Source organism: Sardina pilchardus, chromosome 23 (assembly GCF_963854185.1).
Source record: "Sardina pilchardus chromosome 23, fSarPil1.1, whole genome shotgun sequence".
In the NCBI taxonomy this organism is placed as follows: Eukaryota; Metazoa; Chordata; class Actinopteri; order Clupeiformes; family Clupeidae; genus Sardina; species Sardina pilchardus.
In genome coordinates this window covers 2,831,956-2,855,955 of record NC_085016.1, presented here as the reverse complement: position 1 = coordinate 2,855,955, position 24,000 = coordinate 2,831,956, and the positions used below count along the sequence as shown (strand labels likewise).

Genomic DNA, 24,000 nt, shown 5'->3' with positions numbered 1-24,000 from the left:
TTTTTTTTTTATGTGAATATTTCACTTAAAAGATGAATATTTTGCACAGGGATCAGGCATAAATATTTGTTACAAATATTATTAACAGCTTGTTAATATTGTTAACAGCTTAAACAATCTTGGTCTACTTGATGCAATATGTGTGCCGTGCCATCGCTAACAACGTACTGTAGCCTCGTAGTGCTCATTAAGGACCAGGTGAAACATCCTCGGTGTAAAAAATGACACGTTTTAATTGGGAGGGGAAGAATAAGAGCAAATCAGAATGTGTGAGTCACCTGCCTGTCAGTAGTACTCGCTCTCTCTCCCTCTTTGTCTCTCTCTTTCTTTGTCTTTCTTTTTCTCTCATTTTCTTTCTCTATCTCTCTCTGTCTCTTCCTTTCTCTTTCTTTCTCTCTTAGATTTCTTCTTTTTCTCTTTTTCTCTCTTTCTTTCTCTTTTTCTCTCTCTCATTCATTCTTTCCTTCTCTCTCTCTCTCTCTCTCTCTCTCTCTCTCTCTCTCTCTGGCGCTCTATGAGTGAGGCTCTGTGTTAGCATCTGCCAGCCCGCTGATGTAAACGGATGCTGTGTATCGACTCGGTCCTTCTCTGCGGCTGTAGCGGAGGAGAGCCTCTCAGGAGATCTGCCCGCTGTGGTCTTCACCAGCACAGTGCGCCAAACCTGTCACCTCGCGCAACCAACTGTGACCAGACGGGCTGTGGGGGGCTGCAGAGAGGAGGGGGGGGACGATCGGGGAGAGAGCTGAGGGGGGGGGGGCTGGAGAGAGGAGGAGGGGGGGGTGATCGGGGAGGGAGCTGAGAGGGGCTCTCATGGGGTCTGTTTCCTTTGTGTTTAATGAGTGAAGGGAAGCGCCAGAGGAAGCCGTCCGCCATTGGCTAGGGAGGGGAGGGGAGGGGAGAGGAGGGGAGGGGAGTGGAGGGGAGGGGAAGGATGGGGAGGGGAGGGGGGGGGTGCTGAGGCGGCATTCTGAACGCAGCGCACTGCTCTCCTTCAGAGCATCACTGCACGCGTGCGGAGATCAGGAGAGACTGCTGCTACTGCTGCTGCAGCGGAGAGAGAGAGGTAGAGAGAGAGAGAGAGAGAGAGGGAGAGAGGGAGAGAGGGAGAGAGAGAGGGAGAGGGAGAGAGAGAGGGAGAGACAGAGAGAGAGGGAGAGAGAGAGGGAGAGAGAGAGGGAGAGAGGGAGAGAGAGAGAGGGAGAGGGAGAGAGAGGGAGAGAGAGGGAGAGAGAGGGAGAGAGAGAGGACAGAGGGAAGAGTGGGGGATGGGTGAAGAGCGAGGGAGATGGTGGAGGGCAGTTGAATGTGCAAGGAGAGGAGAGGGAGCTCGTCACCCTCAATTGGCCAGGCTTTGGATGTGTGTGTGTGTGTGCGTGTGTGTGTGTGTGTGTGTGTGTGTGTGTGTGTGTGTGTGTGTCTGTGTGTGTGTGTGTGTGTGTGTGTCTGTGTGTGTGTGTGTGTGTGTGTGTGTGTCTGTGTGTGTGTGTGTGTGTGTGTGTGTGTGTGTGTGTGTGTATATGTGTGTGTGTGTGTGTGTGTGTATATGTGTGTGTGGGTGTGTGTGTGTGTGTGTGCGCGTGAACATGCGCAGGCATCCGTGCAGTGGTAGCGAGCTGCTGCAGATATGTGCTCTTTTCTCTACTGCTCTACTCCTGTGGACAGACAGCACTGGTGGAAGCGCTCTCTCCTTTACTCCCCGAAATACCAATAGCCTTTTGGTGCAGCAAAATATGGAGTAGAAACATTTAAATAAATATATTAAATTATAAATATAAAATTAAAAATATTGTTTTTGAGTAATTTATTGTTTTGAGTGGTGTGGGGTAGTTAGCACTCTGGCGTGCCACTCAGCCAGTACTGGCGCAGACACACACGCGCACCCACACACACACACACACGCACAGCCTGCCATCTCTACGCGTCTCTTCTCTGTTATTTTTAGATGTTTATGTGGGTCATACGGAAACACTGTGTGTTTGCCTACCAGGATGATACGGGAACAAAACGATTTCAATAAATACAGCATGACTTGCAGGCAGGAGAGCAGCAGCACATGGTGGCCAATGGAGCACCAATTAGTGCCATTTCTTTTTTTTTTTTGTCTTTACACAGCATTTTGAAATGGTGCTCAGCGGTTCCATGTTTTTTGTGCCATGCATTAATATTTAAAGCCTTGACTCGCCAAAATTATTATTAGACTCTGCTGAGGTTCCCCGCTCAGCCTCCAAAGTGCTGCATGTTGAACAAGTGCTGCATTTTAAACAAGTGCTGCTCTAATATTGAACACGGAGTGCAGCGCAAGCCAAGGGAAAACAAGGGAGCTCTTGTTTTTGAACACATATCCTTTAACACGTAGCCTTTACTGAGAAAATGCATCATTTCCTTACAGTCAGACATAGTGGATGTAATGTATACACACTATAATTACAATTTAATGAAGTACTATTATGTCAGTTGTCATCACCACAGTTAAAGGTGACTCACATTTGGTCGCTTTCATCCAAAGTGGCTTGCAGTGGTAGGTTTGGGGGATCAAATATGGGTAATGTTCCAGCTGCTCAACCGCACCCACAACCTTAACCTTGTGTGTGTGTGTGTGTGTGTGTGTGTGTGTGTGTGCGTGTGTGTGTGTGTGTAGGAGGTGCTGGACCGCGCCCTTGCCCTGGCCACTGAGGGGGACCAGCTGATCGAGAGCTCGCACTACGCGGTGGACTCCATCCTGCCCAAGTGCTCCGAGCTGCGCTCCATCAGCGACGACATCAGCCTCGTCATGAGGGCCAAGAAGGCCCACCTCCTCAAGGCCCTCGAGCTGCACCAGTGTCTGGAGAAGGTACACACACACACACACACACACACACACACACACACACACACACAAGAAGGCCCACCTCCTCAAGGCCCTGGAGTCTGAAGAAGGTACACACACACACACACTCACACACACACACACACACTCACTCTCTCCCTCTCTCTCTCCCTCTCTCCTCTCCTCTCCTCTCTCCCTCTCTCCCTCTCAGGCTGCTAAGTGGTGTGACAGCGGCATCTACCTGCTGGCGTCTCAGCCGGTGGACAGGTGTCAGTCTCAGGACGGAGCCGAGTCGGCGCTGCAGGAGCTGGAGCGCTACCTGGACACGGCCGGCCAGCACAAGCTCACCGACCCCGCCGCCATCTGGAGGGACTACGACAGCGTGCTCAACCTGGAGTTCAGGGTAAGCCACCGCTGGGCACGCATCACAGACGGGCATCACAGACGGGCATCACCCCGTTGATCTGCATCACTGGGTGGCACATAGATGGGCATTGCAGATGGGCATCACCCTGTTAATCCACATGGCGGCCATCAGTGGGTGGCTCATAGATGGGCACATAGACATCGGCATCGCAGACGTGCGTCACCCCGTTAATCCACATGGCGGCCATTACTGGGTGGCATCACTCCATTGATCCACATGGAGGCATCACTGGGGGGCACATAGACGGGCATCACTCCGTTGATCCATATGGAGGGCATCACTGGGGGGCACATAGACGGGGACATAGATGGGCATTGCTCCATTGATTTGCACAGCATAGCAGTCAAGTGACACGAGAGTTAATGCTAGGGTAGTTAACAACACTACGCCAACAGGGTGGTTAACAACACTACGCACGTGTGCCCTTTTTGGGATTAATAATCCAAGAGGTGCGTTAGCGGTGCGGAGCGTAGCGGTGATGGGCGTGCCCTTGAGATGCCCTTGAGATGCCCCGGTCCTCATGGAGCTCATGTTCACCTGATCTACACTAAACAGCTCATGTGGAACACTAATTAATGAGCTCAGTCAGCTGTGCGGCTGCTGCGTAATGATGAGGGTACACATGTGCATGTTGTGGCGTGTGTGTGTGCATGTGCGTGTGTGTGTGTCGTGGCGTGTGTGTGCGTGTGTGTTTTCATTTGCGTTTGTGTGTGCGCATATCTACTTAAATGTGTATTAATCTCTGTGTATGTTTGTTTCTTTGTGTCTGTGTGTATGCGTATGTGTGTGTGCATATGTATATGCGTGTGTGTGTGTGCGCATGCGTATCTGTTTGTGTGTGTGTGTGTGTGCGTGTGTGGTCATGCGTGTGTGTGTGAGCAGGAGCAGGTGGAGAAGGTCCTGCAGAAGCAGGTGTCCATGCAGGAGATGTTCGATAAGCGGCGGGTCAGCCTGAAGAAGCTGGCCGCCAAGCAGACGCGCCCCGTCCAGCCCGTGGCCCCGCGGCCCGAGGCCTTCCCCAAGTCCCCCGTCTCTTCTCCAGGTGAGCCCTTCCCCAAGTCCCCCGTCTCTTCTCCAGGTGAGCCCTTCCCCAAGTCCCCCGTCTCCTCTCCAGGTGAGGCCTTCCCCAAGTCCTCCCCAGGTGAGCCCTTCCCCAAGTTCCCCGCGTCCTCCCCAGGTGAGCCCTTCCCCAAGTCCCCCGCGTCCTCCCCAGGTGAAGGACCACACTGACCACCCCCAGGAACAACACAATACTTCACCCTCGAGTCATAAATCTGTTAAAGATTCCCCTGACACATATTATAGCACTAGTCTTTACGTGTCCTAAAACACACATGGACTCACATACAGTATTCCGACCACTCGTTATTTTTCAAATGTCCTACACGGGAGAGATGTTAAATAGGTCTGGGATTTCCCACAGTGCCCAATTGATAACCAAGCCTGTTTACTCACAACATCACTAACAAAGCAACCTTTGTGGGCAGAAAACGGCCTTGCACAGCATTTCAAACAGGCACCTTCAAAAATTAGCATACTGGAGCCCCTAGTGATGAATCCTTTAAAGTGTCCAGCAGATAGCCTTAGCATATTGTATACCACTCGCCCTTCTGCATCCTAAAGCACACACAGACCCACACACATACTCGCACATCCTCCACACCTTCCATACCAACACAGTCCACTGCAATGTCATAGCTCACGTGCATCTGCAGCCCTTGAGCCCCCTGGATGATCACAAAAGACTGCGCCGCATACATAACTGTGTATCATGCTGTGCTACACTGCCATCTGGTGGAGATGTGAATAATAGACATGTGTGGAGATGCATGTAATTCATTCCATCTCAGATGATAACCTAGCTATCTTTCACATTGTGCAGTGTCATAGAGGGATGTGTTATGTGTTTATATATTTATACTAGTTTAACAGTGATATGTGTTTAAGTTACTCTGTGTGTGTTTGTTCCTGCAGCTCACAGAAGCCAGGAGAAGAACAGCTCTGATGGAGAAATCCTGAGTGGCTGTAAGAAGGTGAGTGTGTTCAGCGCGTAACATCTGTGCCAACATCAGTGCAGATGTGGCTAGTTTGAGTGAGTTATTGTTATTGTGCGGCTGACTGACTAGTTGGAGTGAGTTATCGCTATTGTGCGGCTGACTGACTAGTTGGAGTGAGTTATCGTTATCGTGCGGCTGACTGGCTTGTTGGAGTGAGTTATCGTTATTGTACAACTAACTGACTAGTTGGAGTGAGTTATCGTTATCGTGCGGCTAACTGGCCTCTTCCTCTGTCCTCCAGGACCCCAGCCTGCCCAATGGGACCAACAGCAGACCCCCGTCTCTGTCTGAGGAGGAGGAGAACCTGGCTGTGCTCAGGAGGTGAGCTGGGCCTGTTAGTGGCCATACAGAAATATAATATATATATATTTAATATATATATATAAATATATATATATATATATATATATATATATTTAAATGCAACAGTCAGGCCTCCAGCCTTATGCCGAGGGCCCAATCACAGCCATGCCCATATCTCCTAGCAACACCACTCGTGCCATGATTCAAATCATTCATATTTTTGTGATATGTAATTCTAATTTTATTATTTACATTTATCAGGAGGAGTTGTATTTACATTTCCATTTATAACTTATCAAATATTTGTTATATTACATATGATATAACAAAACAGAATTGTAAAAGGTTTTGTGTGTGTGTGTGTGTGTGTACAGGCATGTGATGAACGAGCTACTGGAGACAGAGAGGGCATACGTGGAGGAGCTGCTGTGTGTCCTCCAGGTGAAAGATCAGCAGATCCTAGCCAATAGCCACACCCACACCACACCACACACCACACCCTGGCCAATAGCCACAGCACACCACACCACACCACACCCTGGCCAATAGCCACACCACACCCTGGCCAATAGCCACACCACATGTGCACATGTATCAAAGGTGCCAAAGACTTTGCTGACCACTTGTGTTTAGATCACAGGTCTAACACATTTTTTCGCGCTATGAAACCAGACCTTATCTTACTCAAATTCTAAAAAAAATTCCAGAAGGCCTCTTGAACGTTGTGTATGTAACCACGTTTTCATTAACTGGTGCTGAAGTTAAGGCTTTAACCGAACAACCCTGTGGTCTCCCCTCTGCTCCAGGGCTATGCTGCGGAGATGGACAGCCCAGCCATGGCTCACCTGATGCCCAACACCCTGGTCAACAAGAAGGACATCCTGTTCGGCAACATGCCCGAGATCTACCAATTCCACAAACGGTATGCTCCCCCACAAAAACCCAATAGCCCGTAGAGATTGTAGAGCGTTTACCTAACGTTTATATTTGTATGATCTATGAGCGTTTAACTAGCTTTTATACTCGTTTACCTAACGTTTATATTCGTATGATCTATGAGCGTTTAACTAGCGTTTATACTCGTTTACCTAACGTTTATACTCGTATGATCTGTGAGCGTTCACCTAACGTGTATATTTGTATGATCTATGAGCGTTTACCTAATATTTATTCTCGTTTACCTTGTGTTTATACTCGTTTACACTCAAGAGCTTTTCAAATAATGTATATAATATTATTTCATGATGGAGTATGACAAGGAGTATGTGTGAGAGATCACTGCATGTGAAGGTATTTAGTGTTTACTGAGATTTATTGTGTTCATGCAGGACGTTCCTTCGAGAGTTGGAGGCGTACACAGACTGCCCTGAACTTGTGGGTCGTTGCTTCCTGGAGAGAGTGAGTTTACCATCAGACCCAAGTCTTTACCAAGTTTAAGATCAGAACCAAGTCTTTACCAAGTTTAAGATCAGAGCCAAGTCTTTACCAAGTTTAAGATCAGAGCCAAGTCTTTACCAAGTTTAAGATCAGACCGAAGTCTTAACCAAGTTTAAGATCACACCCAAGTCTTTACCAGTCCTCTGATGTCCTGTTGTCTTATGTTCTTCCCAGTATTGTTGATTCACCTTTTGCTCTGCCTCTGTGTTGTGTGTCAGATGGCGGATTTGCAGATCTATGAGAAGTACTGCCAGAACAAGCCGCGCTCTGAGAGCCTGTGGAGGCAGTGCTCCGACTGCAACTTCTTCCAGGTAAACGCTTAACACAGGATAGAGAGGAAGAATTCAGTTACGTATGCTTAGCTTTGTTCAAACATCTCTGAAGGACTGGAGGAGATTCTCACATGGTGCTCTACTTGTGTTTCATTTGTTTGTGTGTTTGTTTGTGTGTTTGTTTGTTTGTGTGTGTGTTTGTTTGGTGCTGCGCCTGTAGGAGTGCCAAAAGAAGCTGGAGCACAAGCTGGGCTTGGACTCGTATCTGCTGAAGCCAGTACAGAGGATCACCAAATACCAGCTCTTACTTAAGGTCTCCCCCCATTTCTTACACACACACACACACACACACACACACACACAGAGACATGCACTATAATAGGTGTACAGTGATATGATTATTTTACCAACATCATCAAAATTAACCGCGCATAGCAGTTGTTTTAATTGTAGCAGTTGTCCCTTGTTGCCTTGTAGCTGTTGAGAGTATCAGAGTTGACTGGATCTCCCCTCTATGTGCTCTTCCTGCAGGAGATGCTGAAGTACAGTAAAGGCTGCGAGGGCTCTGAGGACCTGCAGGAGGCGCTGTCCTCCATCCTGGGCATCCTGAAGGCCGTCAACGACTCCATGCACCTCATCGCCATCACCGGTTACGAGGCGAGTGGTCACTCATCAGCATGTTACAGTGTTATTCAGCGTCGCAAGTGTTTGCGGTCATAGAAATGCGCTAATGTATGGAAATAGCGTCCGTTTCACTGGCTCATGAACGTGTCTAACATAACTGACCTTTGACCTTTGACCTTTGACCTCCGCAGGGCAACCTGAGTGACCTGGGCAAGCTGATGATGCAGGGCTCGTTCAGCGTGTGGACGGAGCACAAGAAGGGTCACGCCAAGGTCAAGGACCTGGCGCGCTTCAAGCCCATGCAGCGGCACCTGTTCCTGCACGAGAAGGCCCTGCTCTTCTGCAAGCGGCGCGAGGAGAACGGCGAGGGCTACGAGAAGGCCCCCTCCTACAGCTTCAAGCACTCGCTCAACGTAAGCACGCTCTCGCCGTCTGGGCTTAGCATGATCACCATACTGTTGTAGCCAGTGTGTGTGTGTGTGTGTGTGTGTGCGCTACGAGAAGGCCCCCTCCTACAGCTTCAAGCACTTGCTCAACGTAAGCACGCTCTCGCCGTCTGGGCTTAGCATGATCACCATACTGTTGTAGCCAGTGTGTGTGTGTGTGTGTGTGTGTGTGTGTGTGCTACGAGAAGGCCCCCTCCTACAGCTTCAAGCACTCGCTCAACGTAAGCACGCTCTCGCCGTCTGGGCTTAGCATGATCACCATACTGTTGTAGCCAAATTATCTGGACTGTGTGCGTGTGTGTGTATTTGTGTGTGTGAGCGTGTGAGTGAGTGAGTGAGTGAGTGAGTGTGTGTGTATTTGTGTGTGTGAGCGTGTGAGTGAGTGAGTGTGTGAAAGTTCTGAATACAGTTGTATGGCCAGAGCATAGATGGGGAAGTGTTGATCAAGAGTAACTCAACAGTGTGCTGTGCTCTTCCTTTCTCTATCCAGAACAATAACGATCTGATTTTTTATTTGATTTTTCCTCGAACAGATGAGTGCGGTGGGGATCACAGAGAACGCCAAAGGAGACAACAAGAAGTTTGAGATCTGGTGCAACTCCCGAGAGGAGGTCTACATCGTGCAGGTGGGCAGCCTAGAGAGATGGCACGCTGTGAACCCAGCTCACTGGCAGTGTGCCACCCCCTCTCTTCTCTCTCTACCTCTCCTCTCCTCTTCTCTCCTCTCCTCTCCTCTCCTCTCTCTTCCTCTCCTCTCTTCCCTCTCTCTACCTCTCCTCTCCTCTCCTCTCCTCTCTCTACCTCTCCTCTCCTCTCCTCTCCTCTCCTCTCCTCTCCTTTCCTCTCCTCTCTCTCTCCTCTGTCCTGGGAGAGGAGTGTGTGGGCACATGTGTGAACATCCTGACTGACACTCTGTGTCCTTTCATCTTCAGGCTGCAACGGCAGACATCAAAACAACCTGGGTGAACGAGATCCGAAAAGTTCTAACAGAGCAGCTGAGAGCCTGCAGAGGTGTGTGTGTGTTTGTGTGGGTGGGTGGGTGGTACTATAACATTATGGGTTCCATGTTTTGATGAGTAAAAAGCTTTGGTATGAACTGAATGAATTAAATGATAAATAAATACATAAATTACAGAGTTAGTTAGTAAATGTAAGTCTTAGTTTGTAGATGTTTATATTTGTCTACTGTTATTGTCATTACTAGTGTTATTACGAGTTTATTTTCATGATTTTAATTTAAATGTATTTATTACAACATAATTTTACTTTACAATGTTATTTTAGCGCAAATGTAATGTTTGTAGTTATTCTATGTTGTAAGTCACTTTGGATAAGTAAACGTAAGCATAATCATAAAGGGCAGAGTAGGTTAGAGTGATATGGGTTGGTCTGGCTTGCCAGATCATCATAACACATGACACTTTATTGTGTACCTTTTAAGTGCTGATAAGGCACTGGCTTGTTTTTCCCTGAAACTTGATCGGATGTGAATGGTTTTAAAAATCTGACATAGGCCTATCTCTCCGTTCCCTCGCTGCGTCAGATGCGAGACAGCAGAAGCCCTCAGAGCCAGCGACTCCATCGCCTGCCGTCAGCAACGGATCTATCAGTCTGAGGTTTGTGCTTCTGTTCCAACCTCCAGCTCCAGACTGCTCTCCAGTCAGGAACAAGAACTGCTTTCCACCAACCATTTTGGTTGCAGCCGTCCTTACAATCTCTAAAGTAGGGTTCAGACCAAAGATTCCCGACGAGACGAGACGAGATGAGACGAGCCACAACGTTCTAAAACCTTGCAACTGCGATTAAATATGTTGAATGCGCTGCGACGGCTTGCAACTACGTGCAACTTCTAATTCACACCGCTGAAACTTTCGTCTCGTTGCGTCGGGAATCTTTGGTGTGAATTGGGCTTAAGAAATCAGTTCTTTCTTCTAATTGATTAATTGATTATTTATTTTTATCTTTTTGATTTGATTTTGATTGAGTTTGTATTTCATTATTATTTCTTTACAGCCCTTTCAGGAGCAGTCAGAAGAGCTTCAAGAGAGGTGAGGAGAAGAAGGCGGAGTCTGGTGTGGCTGAATCTGGTTCCCCGAAGGCCACGGACAAGGCTAAAGGTGAGCACTGTCACCACTGAGAACTTTGCTACCAGAGGGCTCTAAAAATAGCCTTCTGAATGATTAACCTGCATTTTACAACCTTCAAAACAGTCATCCACCAATAAAAGTCATATGAAGCAAATGATGAACACATAAAGCACACAGGTGTTTCCAGGAAGTGAGGAAAGGCCATACAGGTGTGGCACGAGAGCAAAGTGCTGTTAGCTTCTGCTTTTTCAAAACTGTTCTGGGAAATGTAGTTTTCTCTGACGGCCCTGTTCTGGGAAGTGTAGTTTTCTCTGACAGCCCTGTAAGAATATCCAGGCATGCCCCTCTGGTGTCCCTTCAGACTCCTGTCCTGTATCTCTGTCCTGTCTCACTATCCTGTGTCTCTGTCCTGTATCTCTGTCCTGTATCTCTGTCCTGTCTCACTATCCTGTGTCTCTGTCCTGTCTCACTGTCCTGTATCTCTGTCCTGTATCTCTGTCCTGTTGCACTGTCCTGTATCTCTGTCCTGTATCTCTGTCCTGTTGCACTGTCCTGTATCTCTGTCCTGTATCTCTGTCCTGTATCTCTGTCCTGTATCTCTGTCCTGTTGCACTGTCCTGTATCTCTGTCCTGTCTCACTGTCCTGTATCTCTGTCCTGTCTCACTGTCCTGTATCTCTGTCCTGTCTCACTGTCTCACTGTCCTGTCTCACTGTCCTGTATCTCTGTCCTGTATCTCTGTCCTGTCTCACTGTCCTGTATCTCTGTCCTGTATCTCTGTCCTGTCTCACTGTCCTGTATCTCTGTCCTGTATCTCTGTCCTGTATCTCTGTCCTGTATCTCTGTCCTGTGTCTGTTCTGGTGTTCTGCCTCCTTTCTCTGCTCCTTCCTCCTGACATCTGAAATGGTTATTCTCTTGTGCCTCCTTCCTCTTGCCTGCTTTTATTTTGACGCACTTTGTCTTCCTTTCCTTCTCTTCCCCTTCTGCCTGCTGCTCTGTCCTTCCTCCTCCTCCTCCTCCTCGTCTTCCTCCTCGTCTTCCTCCTCCTGCTGTGGTCGCGGCTGTAGAGGAGACGGTCACCAGTCCCACTAGTGACCGGGCGGCGGCCGCTAAAAAGCGCTTTACGCTGCAGGGATTCAGCAACCTCAAGAGCCAGAAAGGTAGAACTGCACCTCTTCATCTATCCATACACATATTACAGGAAGTTGACATTGAAGTATTTAGAATTTTGGTTCATGGCAACATTAGATAGGCTCAGTGATTTGCGGGGAGATCGACCGGGTCCTAAACCTGTCGTAGACAGAATCTACTTGGTCTCCTTTTTTTAATTTCTTTCACATGAGCACCAGCTGCAGTTCAACTGCTAAAGATTTCAACTTATATATATTTTTTAATTTTATTTACAAATATGTATAAATACATGTAGTGATGCTTAAGTGCACTATGGTATGCCTCCTGACGCAGACCCACAGTCTCCACAAGAGGGCAGAAGTCAGACCCTCCCCATGGCCATCCTCTGCCCACCAGGTACTGAAGAGTAGAGCCCCGCACAGTACCCCTGTGGGGGCAATAGAGCCCCGTACAGTACCCCTGTGGAGGCAATAGAGCCCCGTACAGTACCCCTGTGGTGGCAATAGAGCCCCGTACAGTACCCCTGTGGTGGCAATAGAGCCGCGTACAGTACCCCTGTGGTGGCAATAGAGCCGCGTACAGTACCCCTGTGGTGGCAATAGAGCCCCGTACAGTAGTGGGGGCAATAGAGCCCCGTACAGTACCCCTGTGGTGGCAATAGAGCCCCGTACAGTACCCCTGTGGTGGCAATAGAGCCCCGTACAGTACCCCTGTGGTGGCAATAGAGCCCCGTACAGTACCCCTGTGGTGGCAATAGAGCCGCGTACAGTACCCCTGTGGTGGCAATAGAGCCCCGTACAGTAGTGGGGGCAATAGAGCCCCGTACAGTACCCCTGTGGAGGCAATAGAGCCCTGTACAGTACCCCTGTGGTGGCAATAGAGCCCCGTACAGTACCCCTGTGGCCCCATAGTGCATCAGTAGTGACTCTCTAAGATAGGTAATCGCACGTCTAGCCTGACTGGTGCATCAGTAGTGACTCTCTAAGATACTGTAGGTAATCGCACCTCTAGCCTGTCTGGTGCATCAGTAGTGACTCTCTAACTCTACCTACTCTCTCCTCACACTTTCATGTTCTCATCTCTCTTCTATCCCTCTGGGTTTCACTCTTTGGTAACTTTCTCTCTGTCCCTGTTCTGATTATCTTTCCTCTCTCCTCTCTACCTCTCTCTTTCTCTCTCTCTCTCTCTCTTTCTCTCTCTCTCTCTCTCTCTCTCTCACTCTCCTGTCCATTGCTCTCCTGCCAGGATCTCCCCCTAGTCCCGACCACAAAACCAAACGGCATGAGATTAAGAGTGACCCAACTCCATTTGGCTTTAGAGGTATACCTCCCTTTAACGCTTCCCTTTCCTGCCCCCCCCCCCCCCCCCCCCCACACTCCTCCAGTGGCCTCTCTGCCCCCCCCCCCCCCCCATAGGAGAGAGAGGTCAAGCTATTGCCCACAGCTCCTAAATCTGCATTGCATTTTCTCTGCTTATTATGTTGAATTCAATCATGCAAATTTGATCATTATAGGGGGTCAAATGTTGTATGCAGACATTGAGTATCATCATTCATGTCAGTCAAAATTGAGTTCATTCAGAAGATGATGTATTGCCACATGCCCTTTGCTGCTGCCATTTCTTCAACAGATTTCATGAGTCCATTGAGTCCATTAACTCATTTGGTTCCTCATGTCCGTTGCCATAGACGTGTTGGCCAGTTCAGAGGTTGGGGTTGGGGGTTGAAAGTGTGCGTGAGCGGGTGAAACGGAGTGTGTGAATAAGAGTGAGTGTTCCTGAGTTAGTCTGAGTGAGCGAGAGTAAATAACACTTTTTAGTGAGTCAGTGTGTGAGTGAGTTAGGCTGAGTGAATGACTGAGTTAGTGAGTGAGAGTGAGTGGATGAGTGAGTGAATGAGTGAGTGAGTGTATGACCTTAGTGAGTGAGTGAGTGTGATTCAGTTAGAGTGAATGAATGAGTGAGTGATTCAGTTAGACTGAGTGAGTGAGTGAGTGAGTGAGACTGACTGAGACTTGTTCCCTTTGTTGGAGCAAGTTTGGGAAAGGGCCTTGGTGCGGTTCCGTGTGTGTGTGTGTGTGTGTGTGTGTGTGTGTGTGTGTGTGACGGCTGCTCTTCTATCAGACGCAGGTCCTCCCATAGGCCTGAGCCGAGTGCGTTGGCTGAGCACGTCCAGCCTGCTGCAGGCCAAGCGGCGAGGTAAACCCCTGCCTGCTCTGGGTGAACTCTACTGGACTGCTGTGCTCTGCACCTAAACCCCTGCCTGCACTTTAACCCCCCCTCCCAACACACACACACACACACACACACACACACACACACACACACACACACGCACGTAGACGCCAAGCAGGAGAAACGAATAGAACGTGCACCACCCCCCCGTGTGTGTGTGTGTGTGGTTGTTGCTGTGAAGTGTGCTGTTGTACCGTAGACACACCCACCACTGTGTTTTTCTTTTTTCAGGTATGAAAGAGTAATAATAGCTGGAGCTGGTGTGTGTGTGTGTGTTTGTGTGGTGCGAAACGTGTGTGTGAGTGTGTGTGCGTGCGTGTATGGCACATACCCCAAAATGTCACAGCAAGTGGTCTAACTTTTTAACGAGCAGAGCAGAGGTACTTCCAAAAGCCTGGTCCTACTCCTGCTCCTGCTGCACTGCATGGGTTTGCTTGGTCTTGGTCTTGGTTGGCTCATCGTTGACTTGCTGTGTGTGGCCACTGTGGCTGACCGTATAAACCAAACCCACCAGCTACTGTGGCCACAGCTTTGGGGTCTCAGATATGCCTCTTTCAATCACGTAAACCATCACAATCCCACAAACAATCACACATTCCTCTCATAATTATTTTCATTAGTGATCATTATTTGATTTTTAATCACCGTACCCGGACTGCCCTCCTTTGATTTTGATCACCCTTTTACTGTTTAAATAGCATCTTCTCCCTCTACTCCTTACCATATTGGAGAACCAGATTTTGCCCCTCACTTTAAAGATAGTAGTGTTTTAAACGGGGCACTGCATTACACTAAGCAGCCCCTGTGCACTAAAATTGCACTGTTCTACAAGATTTCTGCTTTCTACAACCTGATGTTCTGATTTCTTACTTGGTTTCTAGATGTTTGTAAAAGAGTAGGCATCCCTAACTCACACTCTTTTCTCCTCTCCTCCCCCCCTACGTCTCCAGGCTGGACAAAGGCGTCCCTCTCCATGGACGCTTCAGAAGAGCATGATGGGTACTCAAGTGCTGAGGACCCCTTGAACTCTGACCCCGAGGATGAGGGGGCCAAGAAACTGGTGAGCAGCCGGTGCAGTCACTGCTGCACACAGACCAGGGGCCCTCATTTAAAACTGAACTAAAGCTAGTTTAATATACCAATGCTAGTTCAATATACCAATGCTAGTTTAATATACCAATGCCAGTTTAATACACCAATGTTAATTTAATATATCAATGCCAGTTTACTATACCAATGCTAGTTTAATACCATAGATTAATATACCAATGCTAGTTTAATATACTAAAGCTAGTTTAATACCTAGTTTATATACCAATGCTAGTTCAATACACCAATGCTAGTTTAATATACCAATGCTAGTTCAATACATCAACGCTAGTTTAATACCAATGCTAGTTCAATGCACCAATGAGTTTAATACACCAATGTAAAGTCTATTAGCCAGTTTTGTGAGCAAGATCCTAAGCACATTCAAAAGTCTCACACGATACTTTAGTTCGTGCTCGAGAAATTTCAAAAGAAATCCGAGGAAATGATTCACGAGGAGCCTTACAAAGCATCAGTGCTGATATCATTTCTTCGTGTGTGTGTGTGTGTGTGTGTGTGTGTGTGTGTGTGTGTGTGTGTGTGTGTGTGTGTGTGTGTGTGTGTGTGTGTGTGTGTGTGTGTGTGTGTGTGTGTGTGTGTGTGTGTGTGTGTGTTCTCCAGGCCCCAGGCAGGTACGTGGTGGTGGGCGACTATGAGAAGGACGTGTGTGTGAAGAGTGGCGACATGGTCCAGCTGGTGAAGGAGGGGGACGATGGACAGTGGTGAGGCTGCTCAATATCCACATTTAGAATCGAAATCAAAATGGCACAAAATCTTTAGAATTGGTCATGAAAGGCTGTGGAACCGATATATCAGTTTTGATTGATAATGTTAGTCATTATTGTTGTTTTTATTGTTATCATTGTTGCATAGTTGAGCATTCATTAATTAACTCCTAGATACACAAGTATTATATTTCAATCTGATACTGTTCTGTTAATGTTCTGCATTAACATTTCCATTTCAAACATTACCAATTCCTACTGACAGCTTAGTGGTTCCCAATGTTTCAGATAATAATAATAAGACTAGATCAGAGGTCTGTGTATCTATGTTGAATGCAGTTGCCCCTCTGCTATACGCCTCTATAGTTGATGTTGATGCAGTGTTTTTGTGCACTCCAGGTTTGTCAAAAACCTCAAGTCCAACAAAGAAGGCTGGGTACCGGCTGCTAACCTCCTTACCTTAATAGGAGAGTCAAAGTCCTCACAGTCTCTCACAAGCTCAGGTATGGGGCTGATTATATAAGGATGTGTGTTATTTTCTATCTGTGTGTGTGTGTGTGTGTGTGTGTGTATGTGTGTGTGTGTGTGTGTGTGTGTGTGTGTGTGTGTGTGTGTGTGTGCGCGCGTGCGCGTTGTGCTAGGATACATGCTTGTATTTGTGTGTGTCTGGGACTTTTGTGTGTGTGTGTACTATGCTCTGATACATGCTTGTATTTGTGTGTGTGTGTGTGTGTGTGTGTGTGTGTGTGTGTGTGTGTGTGTATGCATAACGTATTGTGCTGTTTGTTCTGCTGCAGAGGGAAGTGGTTCGGGGAATCTGAGTACATCCTCCAGCTGCAGTGAGACCTACACAAGCTTCTCCGACATCAAGCCCTGAGGCCTGGTGGGAGCCGGCGCTGCAGCGCCCTCCTCTGGCCGCTCTTATGTATGCATTTCTCTGCTGTGACTGCTGAGCTCTCCGCCGTAGTGGAGTTGAGAATATCATTTCCTGGTGCAGTGGGTCATCCTCAGCTGCTCTTGGTGTGACTGGATCACTCTTGAGTTCACAACTCCCCCTCTCCTGGACTCTTTGAGAGAGAGAAAGAGAGAAAGAGAGAGAGAACGGCCTCGCGTTCATCACAAGAGACAGCTCTTCCTGAAAGTATTCTTTCCAAATGCTGGTTTCACTGGTCCATTTGTGTTTCCCCTGTACTCTGAATAAAATGTATTTTCATTTCTTTCCGTCTTGGGAACAGAAAGGTGCACACACTTAGATGTTCTCTAGTCGGGAAGGAATCCGAGAGTCCGTAAGTGTTACTATGACAACGAGTGTAGAATTAACTCTTCATTTTGTCCACTCTGCACTGTGTACCCAGAGCACAGACGAGAAGAGATCACCAACTATGTGTCCCATCTGAGGCCTGGCGTCTTTCACTTGTTGTTCAGTCCTGAGTGAAACTTTCGTTCACAAAACTAGAGCTCTTTTGCCAATGTAATATGTGGAGACAGTTCTGTGTGTTGGAACACTGCGAAGACTGTGGCGTCATGTTCAGTCTCTTATTGAAAATACTGTGAGCAGTCTCTGTTTCTTGTACGTATTAATGATGGAAATGTGTAAAGGTTAAATTATTTACTGCAATAAGAATAACATTTGTACAGATATTTTGAATTTTACCTCATTTTCCCATGAAAACATTATAAATATATAAATATATATTGTATATTCAGATCACAATGGTTATGTTCTCATGAATCATTGTCTTTATTTGTAGAGTTTCTACATTGTAATGTATATCCCATTTTCCATGCCTTCACACAAATTTGTAATCTGCCTACAGATTATTTTTCCAGAAATCTCATCATCGGAAGAGATTTAAATCCACAAGCATTATTTTAAAAAATACTTTTGAAACAATCTAAGCATGCAGCAACAATCTGAATATTTTAAATGTAGGAAATGTTTTTAAAATACAACCAGCAGGTTATCTGAATCCTCGTCACCCAGAACCGGGCCCTTAGCGCTGAATCTGAACAAAGGCTGTCTAAGTAATTTAGAAAACATTTAGTTTATACATCAAACATTTTTATTTTACTGGGTTTTTCCACCAAGAGGTATTGTGTTACTGTGTACCACAATTGATGCAGCACATTGGCGCACGTCTGTTCTCCAGTGGCAGTTCAACTGCTTCTGCTGGTTTGAATGATGCATACATGTTTATGTATATGTGTAAATATGTATTTAAGACGTTGAGATGTATGAAGAGAAATTAAGCTTGAATAAAGTCCACAGAAAAATTATACTAACATTGAAGTCTGTTTTGGTCTGTGTAGGCTATTTTCTTGTATACCCATGTGTTGTCATGTTACTGTGTAGTTTTACTGCTGGACACATGAGCCAGTTCGAAAAGTAGAAGTATGACTAGCCAACTACTTTGTCTAGGCTAGAACATTAATGTTTAATAAAACAGTATAACAAATGCTATTACTCTTAGATATACATGTATAGCCTATAGGCCTACATGTTGACTCCAATGTTCCAAAGTGCTTTATAAATAAACCTGACTTGACTTGACTAAATATTGTTGGCACAACCTATGCAACTATTTTTAATTCCTTCATCAGCAATATACCAGTCATCTAAATCTGTTTCAAAGTGTCAACAATCAATGTCCATTCGACCTGCGTCACATAGAGGTAGGCGAGTAGTTTCACGCTGGTGCGTCTGCCAAGTGCCAACCACGATCCCCTTGATAGCAGCTTGGCTGTGATCGGCCATAAAATGTCTTATCCGGGCACTCTGTTGCACCGCCCCATTGCAGAAGGCACCAATGAGCGGCAGAACACATTTCTGCTTCAGACCATCATGTTGGAGGCCCGATCCCTCCTCTTGACAGAGCCCTGACTCACTGCGAGAGAAATTCTGTACTGCCTTCTTAAAAGATTCCGCACTGTTTAATTCGCGCATACACACATTCCTCTGACGTTTAGCCCAGTGTACACACCGCTGGCGTGACCAGAAAAAGGAGCTCGGTTACATTGAGACAGGGCACCAGGCAAGATATCCGAGCGAAAAAGACACAAAATATACATTTGCACTGTAAGTATCAAGCTTTGATTGACATTTTGGGGATCAAAACTTGACGGACCAAATCGACTCTTGGTTCATTAAAGTAGCTAATGGTGTCCTTGACATTGTTTCAAACTTGGATCGAGTGGACACAAATATGCTAGCTAGTTGGCTAACAAAACGAAGCCAATCTCTTTTTGACAGTCTCTTTATTGTCGCACAATAAATGTTCGATTCGCGCATGTCAGACGTCAATTCGGTTATTTTAGCAAAGCTAAATTGTAGCTAGCTAGCTGCCCTGAACTCAGGCGGGGTGTCTGTCTGTCCCGTCCGTGTCGGCTGTGTTGCTACTGCTACATGGGCGACGGATTGACGCTTAATTCGTCGTTAACTAGCTGGCAAGCTAGCAAGCTAGGTCTAATTGTGATCTTTTTTTGTTCGAGCAGTGAAATGCAAGTACCGCCCTGTGTCATGCTCTTCCCATGTTAGCTAGCTCGCTAGCTCAGTCTTTTGTCCGCATTGTTTGTGTTGCTTTGCGTGGAGTTGGGCGAACAGAGCAGAGGCCTTGTTATAAACAGGTGATTAGCTCGAAGGCTAGCAACATCCATGGTCGTACTCGGTAACGTTAATGCGCTATCGAGCCATAGTAATCTCTGAAAAAGCTCTGTGCCATGGGGAGAAATTCCAATGGTCTTGAGTCTGACCTTGATCAAAAATCAAGCTTCGATCAGACATTAGTTTGATACCGCATAGTGCTGATATTTCCTGGTTTAATCTCCGTGATAGTGCTGGTGAATGTGCTGTTTAAAGTCACAATGCTATTATATATGTTGCGTTTAACCACGATCAGATAGGCCATTAAAGTAACTCACTGTGGTGTAGTGCTAGGTTATTTGCTTAGATGCAACTAAATGCTATTACGGATAGCCTACTTTAGCCCCACTTTCAATAGTCGCGGCCCGTGCTGCTGTCCCTTGTATATGATTGTAAAAAACGAACGAATTACATCAGTCTGTATTGGTTTCATGTGCCATCGGTACTTGTCAAGGCTAGTTCGTTTTGTTTGGCTCATAAAGTGCCCGAGTGTTGGCTCGCTGCAAGTTCTGAATGGTGTGGGTGTGTCGTCTCTGGTGCTGGTGGCAGTAGTATGTGACAGGCGGTGATGGATGGATGGATGCTTGCTTGCTTCACCCTTCGCCCTCTTGCGAGTTCTGACTCAGCTCCGGTTCACCTGAAGCATGGCTGTGCGTGTGTGTGAGTAAGAGATGTGAACGATAAGCAATGCAGGTGATGTCATATGGATGGGTTTGTCACTCTCTGGCAAATGGAATCTTGGCCAGTGATCAGGTCTCTTTAAGTTGTTTTACAGTAGATATTGAAGTTGACAGAGCAAATTAGATAGAATGGAATATGCATCTTTGTCCCGTAAGGACTTCTAGCTATTTTGAAAGAAAAACTAAGACCTGAGCCTCTAGGCATCAATTATTTTTCTTAATCTGATCTAAATTGTGAGGTAACATAGTGGCAGTGTTTTGCACACGTGGCTTTGTGGTGTGTTATTGTAGGAATCTAGTTTTAGTGTGATTTGTGTCATGATGGTCATGTCATGTGGTGCACAGATAAACATACCTGCCATTCCTGTTAGCTAACCACGCTAAGCATTAGGCCTATGTAGTTCTGTTAGCTAACCATGCTAAGCATTAGGCCTATGTAGTCTGTGGATCAAGTCATACCACCTCCAGAAAGTGCAAGAAAAGCTTTCACACTGTATCGCCACAAGTTGCCAGTTACGCATGCTAGCAAGCCTTAACAGCCGGTGACAAAGGCATGCGAAGACCTTACAAACGCCAACAAACAACACAACTAGTACCAGTTGTTTGTTGGCGTTTGTAAGGTCTTCGCATGCCTTTTTTTGCAGTTCGCTTACTAGTTATAGAGCAAAACTCCATAGTGCAGCTGCTTTGAAGTCTTCATATATATCATATATAGGCCGACATTCCATTGTCACTTGTTGGGGGCAGATGACTATGTTGCCGTGGTAGTTCGTAGGTGGATGTGGGGGCATTTGGGGGCAGGTGAGTGTGTTGCCGTGGTAGTTCCTAGGTGAATGCGGGGGCATTTGCGAAGTTTGTCCAGTAAGCGCTTGGGTCCTCGATGGCCAGCAGCTCTCGCTGGCAAAGAGCAGTGATCAAAGTGACACGGTTTCCACAGAGGCGGGGGGGGGGGTGGGGAGGGGCGGTGGAGAGCGGCGTTCCCGAGGATTACCGGTCACAAGTTAGCTCCTCCGTCAGACACGGTCTCCCGAGGCTCCATAGCGTGTGTGTCCAAGTGCTGGCAGAGTTCTCAGAGACGAGTCCTCGAAACACCACTTCCACTGACTTCAGTTCCCTCATTGAGCATGTTCTGAGCGGAAGGGGAGATCTCAGTTGCTCACACACACAGCCAGCGACTCTAAGAATGTGTTGTCCCATCGTCGCGACAACCATACCAACACCAGAATGTTGAAAAGCTGAGCAGTGGCCGCTTCAGCGCAGGTGCACACAGAGCGGTGTTGTGTGTTACAGGTGCGGTGTTGTTCTTTCAACTTTCTTCTTTGTTTACATTCCACAGACTCCGAGGAGAGGACACTCCTGCCGACATGCCGCTCTTTGGTAAGTCCCACAAGAGTCCCACGGACATCGTGAAAACTCTGAAGGACAACCTGGGCATCCTGGTGAAGCAGGACAAGAAGACAGACAAGGTGAGTGTGTGTGTGTGTGCGTGCATGTGTGTGTTTGTGTTGATGGGTGCGGTCACTGATTAGACTGCTGCCCGTGGTATTGGAATGCTATAGCCTACACCAGCGCTTCTCAAACTTTTCACTCTGACAATGACTTTCCAACACAACTGGCTCTTCAAGTACCCCCATGCTGTCTAGCATTACAGTACACCAGTGTAGGGCCATTTCACTGCATATTTTTCACTGTACATATTGTTTTCCATGGTTAGTTATTTTTATTTTTTTGTCCAAGTTAGACAACAACTAGTTTTACTTCAGTGATTGCATGGTTAGAATTTTGTATTATATATATATTTTGATAAGAGTGCCACTAGAGAAGGTCTGCTCACCAGTGCTACCTCTACCACAGTTTGAGAACTACTGGCCTACGCAAATCAGCTAACTACATCTGAGCTAATCTGAGGTGGTTGAACTTGGCTGAACCAGAGCTGTGCTAGTAGGCTGTGTTGTAGGACCAGAGCTGTGCTAGTAGGCTGTGTTGAGGAGAGATGTGCTAGTAGGCTGTGTTGAGAGACCAGAGCGGATCTAGTGGGCTGTGTTGTGGGACCAGAGCTGTGCTAGAAGGCTGTGTTGTGGGACCAGAGCTGTGCTAGTAGGCTGTGTTGAGGAGAGCTGTGCTAGTAGGCTGTGTTGTAGAACCAGAGCTACTCTAGTAGGCTGTGTTGAGGAGAGCGGCTCTAGTGGGCTGTGTTGTAGGACCAGAGCTGTGCTAGTAGGCTGTGTTGTGGGACCAGAGCTGTGCTAGTAGGCTGTGTTTTAGGACCAGAGCTGTGCTAGTAGGCTGTGTTGTAGAACCAGAGCTGCGCTAGTAGGCTGTGATGTAGTACCAAAGTTGCTCTAGTGGGCTGTGTTGAGGAGAGTTGCTCTAGTGGGCTGTGTTGTAGGACCAGAGTTGCTCTTGTTGGCTGTGATGTGGGATTTGTTGTGCTTTGGAGGGGAAGCTTAACATGTTTAGAATTCTGCTAGCTTGACAATCAAAGGAGACTTGAATACTCCCAGCAGCTGGACAGGAACAAGGTGCCCCCTTATGCAGGCTTATGTACACAGTCTATGCTCAGACTATATGAAGGCCTGTTTCCGCTAGACAAAACGACCCGTTTCTCTACTGGAAAGGCACAACGTCTGATGTCCGAGGTCCGGCCTTGCGAGAGTATCTGAGTCCTCGCTGAGTTAGCTTGGGGTCACACAGGGGTGAGAAGGAGCTTCTTGGCCGAGCTGGACATTCATTTGCACCTCTGTGCTAAGGCCCTTAGTAGCACACTCACCTCTGAGCTCCACCGCCAGGTCCACACAGGACTGCCTGTACTGCACACCTCAGTGATGCCCAGAGACACCAGAACAACACAGCGCTCCAGCCAGCCTGTTAACCACCACAGCACCCCAGCAAGCCTGTTAACCACCACAGCGCTTTAGCTTCACAGCACCCCAGCAAGCCTGTTAACCACCACAGTGCTTCAGCAAGCCTGTTAACCACCACAGCACCCCAGCAAGCCTGTTAACCCCCACAGCACCCCAGCAAGCCTGTTAACCACCACAGCGCTCCAGCAAGCCTGTTAACCACCACAGCACCCCAGCAAGCCTGTTAACCACCACAGCACCCCAGCAAGCCTGTTAACCAACACAGTGCTTCAGCAAGCCTGTTAACCACCACAGCACCCCAGCAAGCCTGTTATCCACCACAGTGCTTAAGCTTCACAGCGCTCCAGCAAACCTGTTAACCAACACAGTGCTTCAGCAAGCCTGTTAACCAACACAGTGCTTCAGCAAGCCTGTTAACCACCACAGCACCCCAGCAAGCCTGTTAACCACCACAGCGCTTTAACTTCACAGCGCTCCAGCAAACCTGTTAACCACCACAGCGCTCCAGCATCTGACTCATATGTTGAGACGTCTGTAGATGAGGTTGATTTTAATGAATGCGTGATTAGTCACAGATAATGCCAGGCACTATATTGTCTTTGGGGGGGAAGAGCAGGTTTAATCACAAATATTTGACCTGTTCTCCAGTAGCTAATATTTGTGAAATAGACTTCAAAACTAGCTGCCGCTGGCTGGCAAACTTGTGTGTGTGTGTGTGTATGTTTATGACAAACAAGTGTGTGTGAACAGGAGACCGGGCAGGTGTGTATTCAGCCGTTGTGCTCCCCCTTGTGTCTGCAGGCGTCAGAAGAGGTGTCCAAATGTCTGGTGGCCATGAAGGAGATCCTGTACGGCACCAACGACAAAGAGCCGCACACGGAGACGGTGGCCCAGCTGGCCCAAGAGCTGTACAACAGCGGCCTGCTCATCTCGCTGGTGGAGAACCTGCAGGTCATCGACTTTGAGGTGAGAACCTGCAGATATATACATTCATATATACATTCATAAACACCACCTATAGACCTAGATATACACAACCACATATACAAATATATACAGTATATATATATATATATATATATATATATATATATACACACTATATTGCCAAAAGTATTGGGTCACCTACCTTGACCCCCATATGAACTTCTGTCACATTCTATTCTTAATCCATAGGGTT

General features: G+C 47.2%; 2 protein-coding genes across 5 annotated transcripts in view; both read left to right on the top strand.

The window, feature by feature from the left end:
* mcf2la (mcf.2 cell line derived transforming sequence-like a) overlaps nucleotides 1-17,913 on the top strand; it is a 66,017-nt gene extending 48,104 nt beyond the window's left edge. Inside the window, exons 11-32 of one of the 3 annotated variants that reach the window (XM_062527463.1) lie at nucleotides 2,639-2,830; nucleotides 3,018-3,209; nucleotides 4,116-4,275; nucleotides 5,208-5,266; nucleotides 5,532-5,611; nucleotides 5,968-6,034; nucleotides 6,400-6,515; nucleotides 6,922-6,991; nucleotides 7,249-7,341; nucleotides 7,523-7,615; nucleotides 7,834-7,959; nucleotides 8,118-8,339; nucleotides 8,906-8,998; nucleotides 9,305-9,383; nucleotides 9,916-9,988; nucleotides 10,386-10,489; nucleotides 11,527-11,619; nucleotides 12,836-12,910; nucleotides 14,773-14,882; nucleotides 15,533-15,633; nucleotides 16,036-16,139; nucleotides 16,434-17,913. In XM_062527463.1, the coding sequence (XP_062383447.1) occupies nucleotides 2,639-2,830; nucleotides 3,018-3,209; nucleotides 4,116-4,275; nucleotides 5,208-5,266; nucleotides 5,532-5,611; nucleotides 5,968-6,034; nucleotides 6,400-6,515; nucleotides 6,922-6,991; nucleotides 7,249-7,341; nucleotides 7,523-7,615; nucleotides 7,834-7,959; nucleotides 8,118-8,339; nucleotides 8,906-8,998; nucleotides 9,305-9,383; nucleotides 9,916-9,988; nucleotides 10,386-10,489; nucleotides 11,527-11,619; nucleotides 12,836-12,910; nucleotides 14,773-14,882; nucleotides 15,533-15,633; nucleotides 16,036-16,139; nucleotides 16,434-16,513 (2,382 nt within the window). In that variant the 3' untranslated portion in view covers nucleotides 16,514-17,913. Of the gene's footprint in view, nucleotides 1-2,638; nucleotides 2,831-3,017; nucleotides 3,210-4,115; nucleotides 4,276-5,207; nucleotides 5,267-5,531; nucleotides 5,612-5,967; nucleotides 6,035-6,399; nucleotides 6,516-6,921; nucleotides 6,992-7,248; nucleotides 7,342-7,522; nucleotides 7,616-7,833; nucleotides 7,960-8,117; nucleotides 8,340-8,905; nucleotides 8,999-9,304; nucleotides 9,384-9,885; nucleotides 9,989-10,385; nucleotides 10,490-11,526; nucleotides 11,620-12,835; nucleotides 12,911-13,711; nucleotides 13,787-14,772; nucleotides 14,883-15,532; nucleotides 15,634-16,035; nucleotides 16,140-16,433 lie in introns of all 3 variants that reach the window. The other 2 variants (XM_062527465.1, XM_062527466.1) reach the window with 2 other exon arrangements.
* Nucleotides 17,914-18,495: 582 nt separating this feature from the next.
* Nucleotides 18,496-24,000, top strand: part of cab39l (calcium binding protein 39-like) — a 13,266-nt gene continuing 7,761 nt past the window's right edge. The window contains exons 1-3 of one of the 2 annotated variants that reach the window (XM_062528520.1): nucleotides 18,496-18,712; nucleotides 21,293-21,422; nucleotides 23,622-23,786. In XM_062528520.1, the coding sequence (XP_062384504.1) occupies nucleotides 21,321-21,422; nucleotides 23,622-23,786 (267 nt within the window). In that variant the 5' untranslated portion in view covers nucleotides 18,496-18,712; nucleotides 21,293-21,320. Of the gene's footprint in view, nucleotides 18,713-19,005; nucleotides 19,261-21,292; nucleotides 21,423-23,621; nucleotides 23,787-24,000 lie in introns of those variants that run through there. The other variant, XM_062528521.1, reaches the window with a different exon arrangement.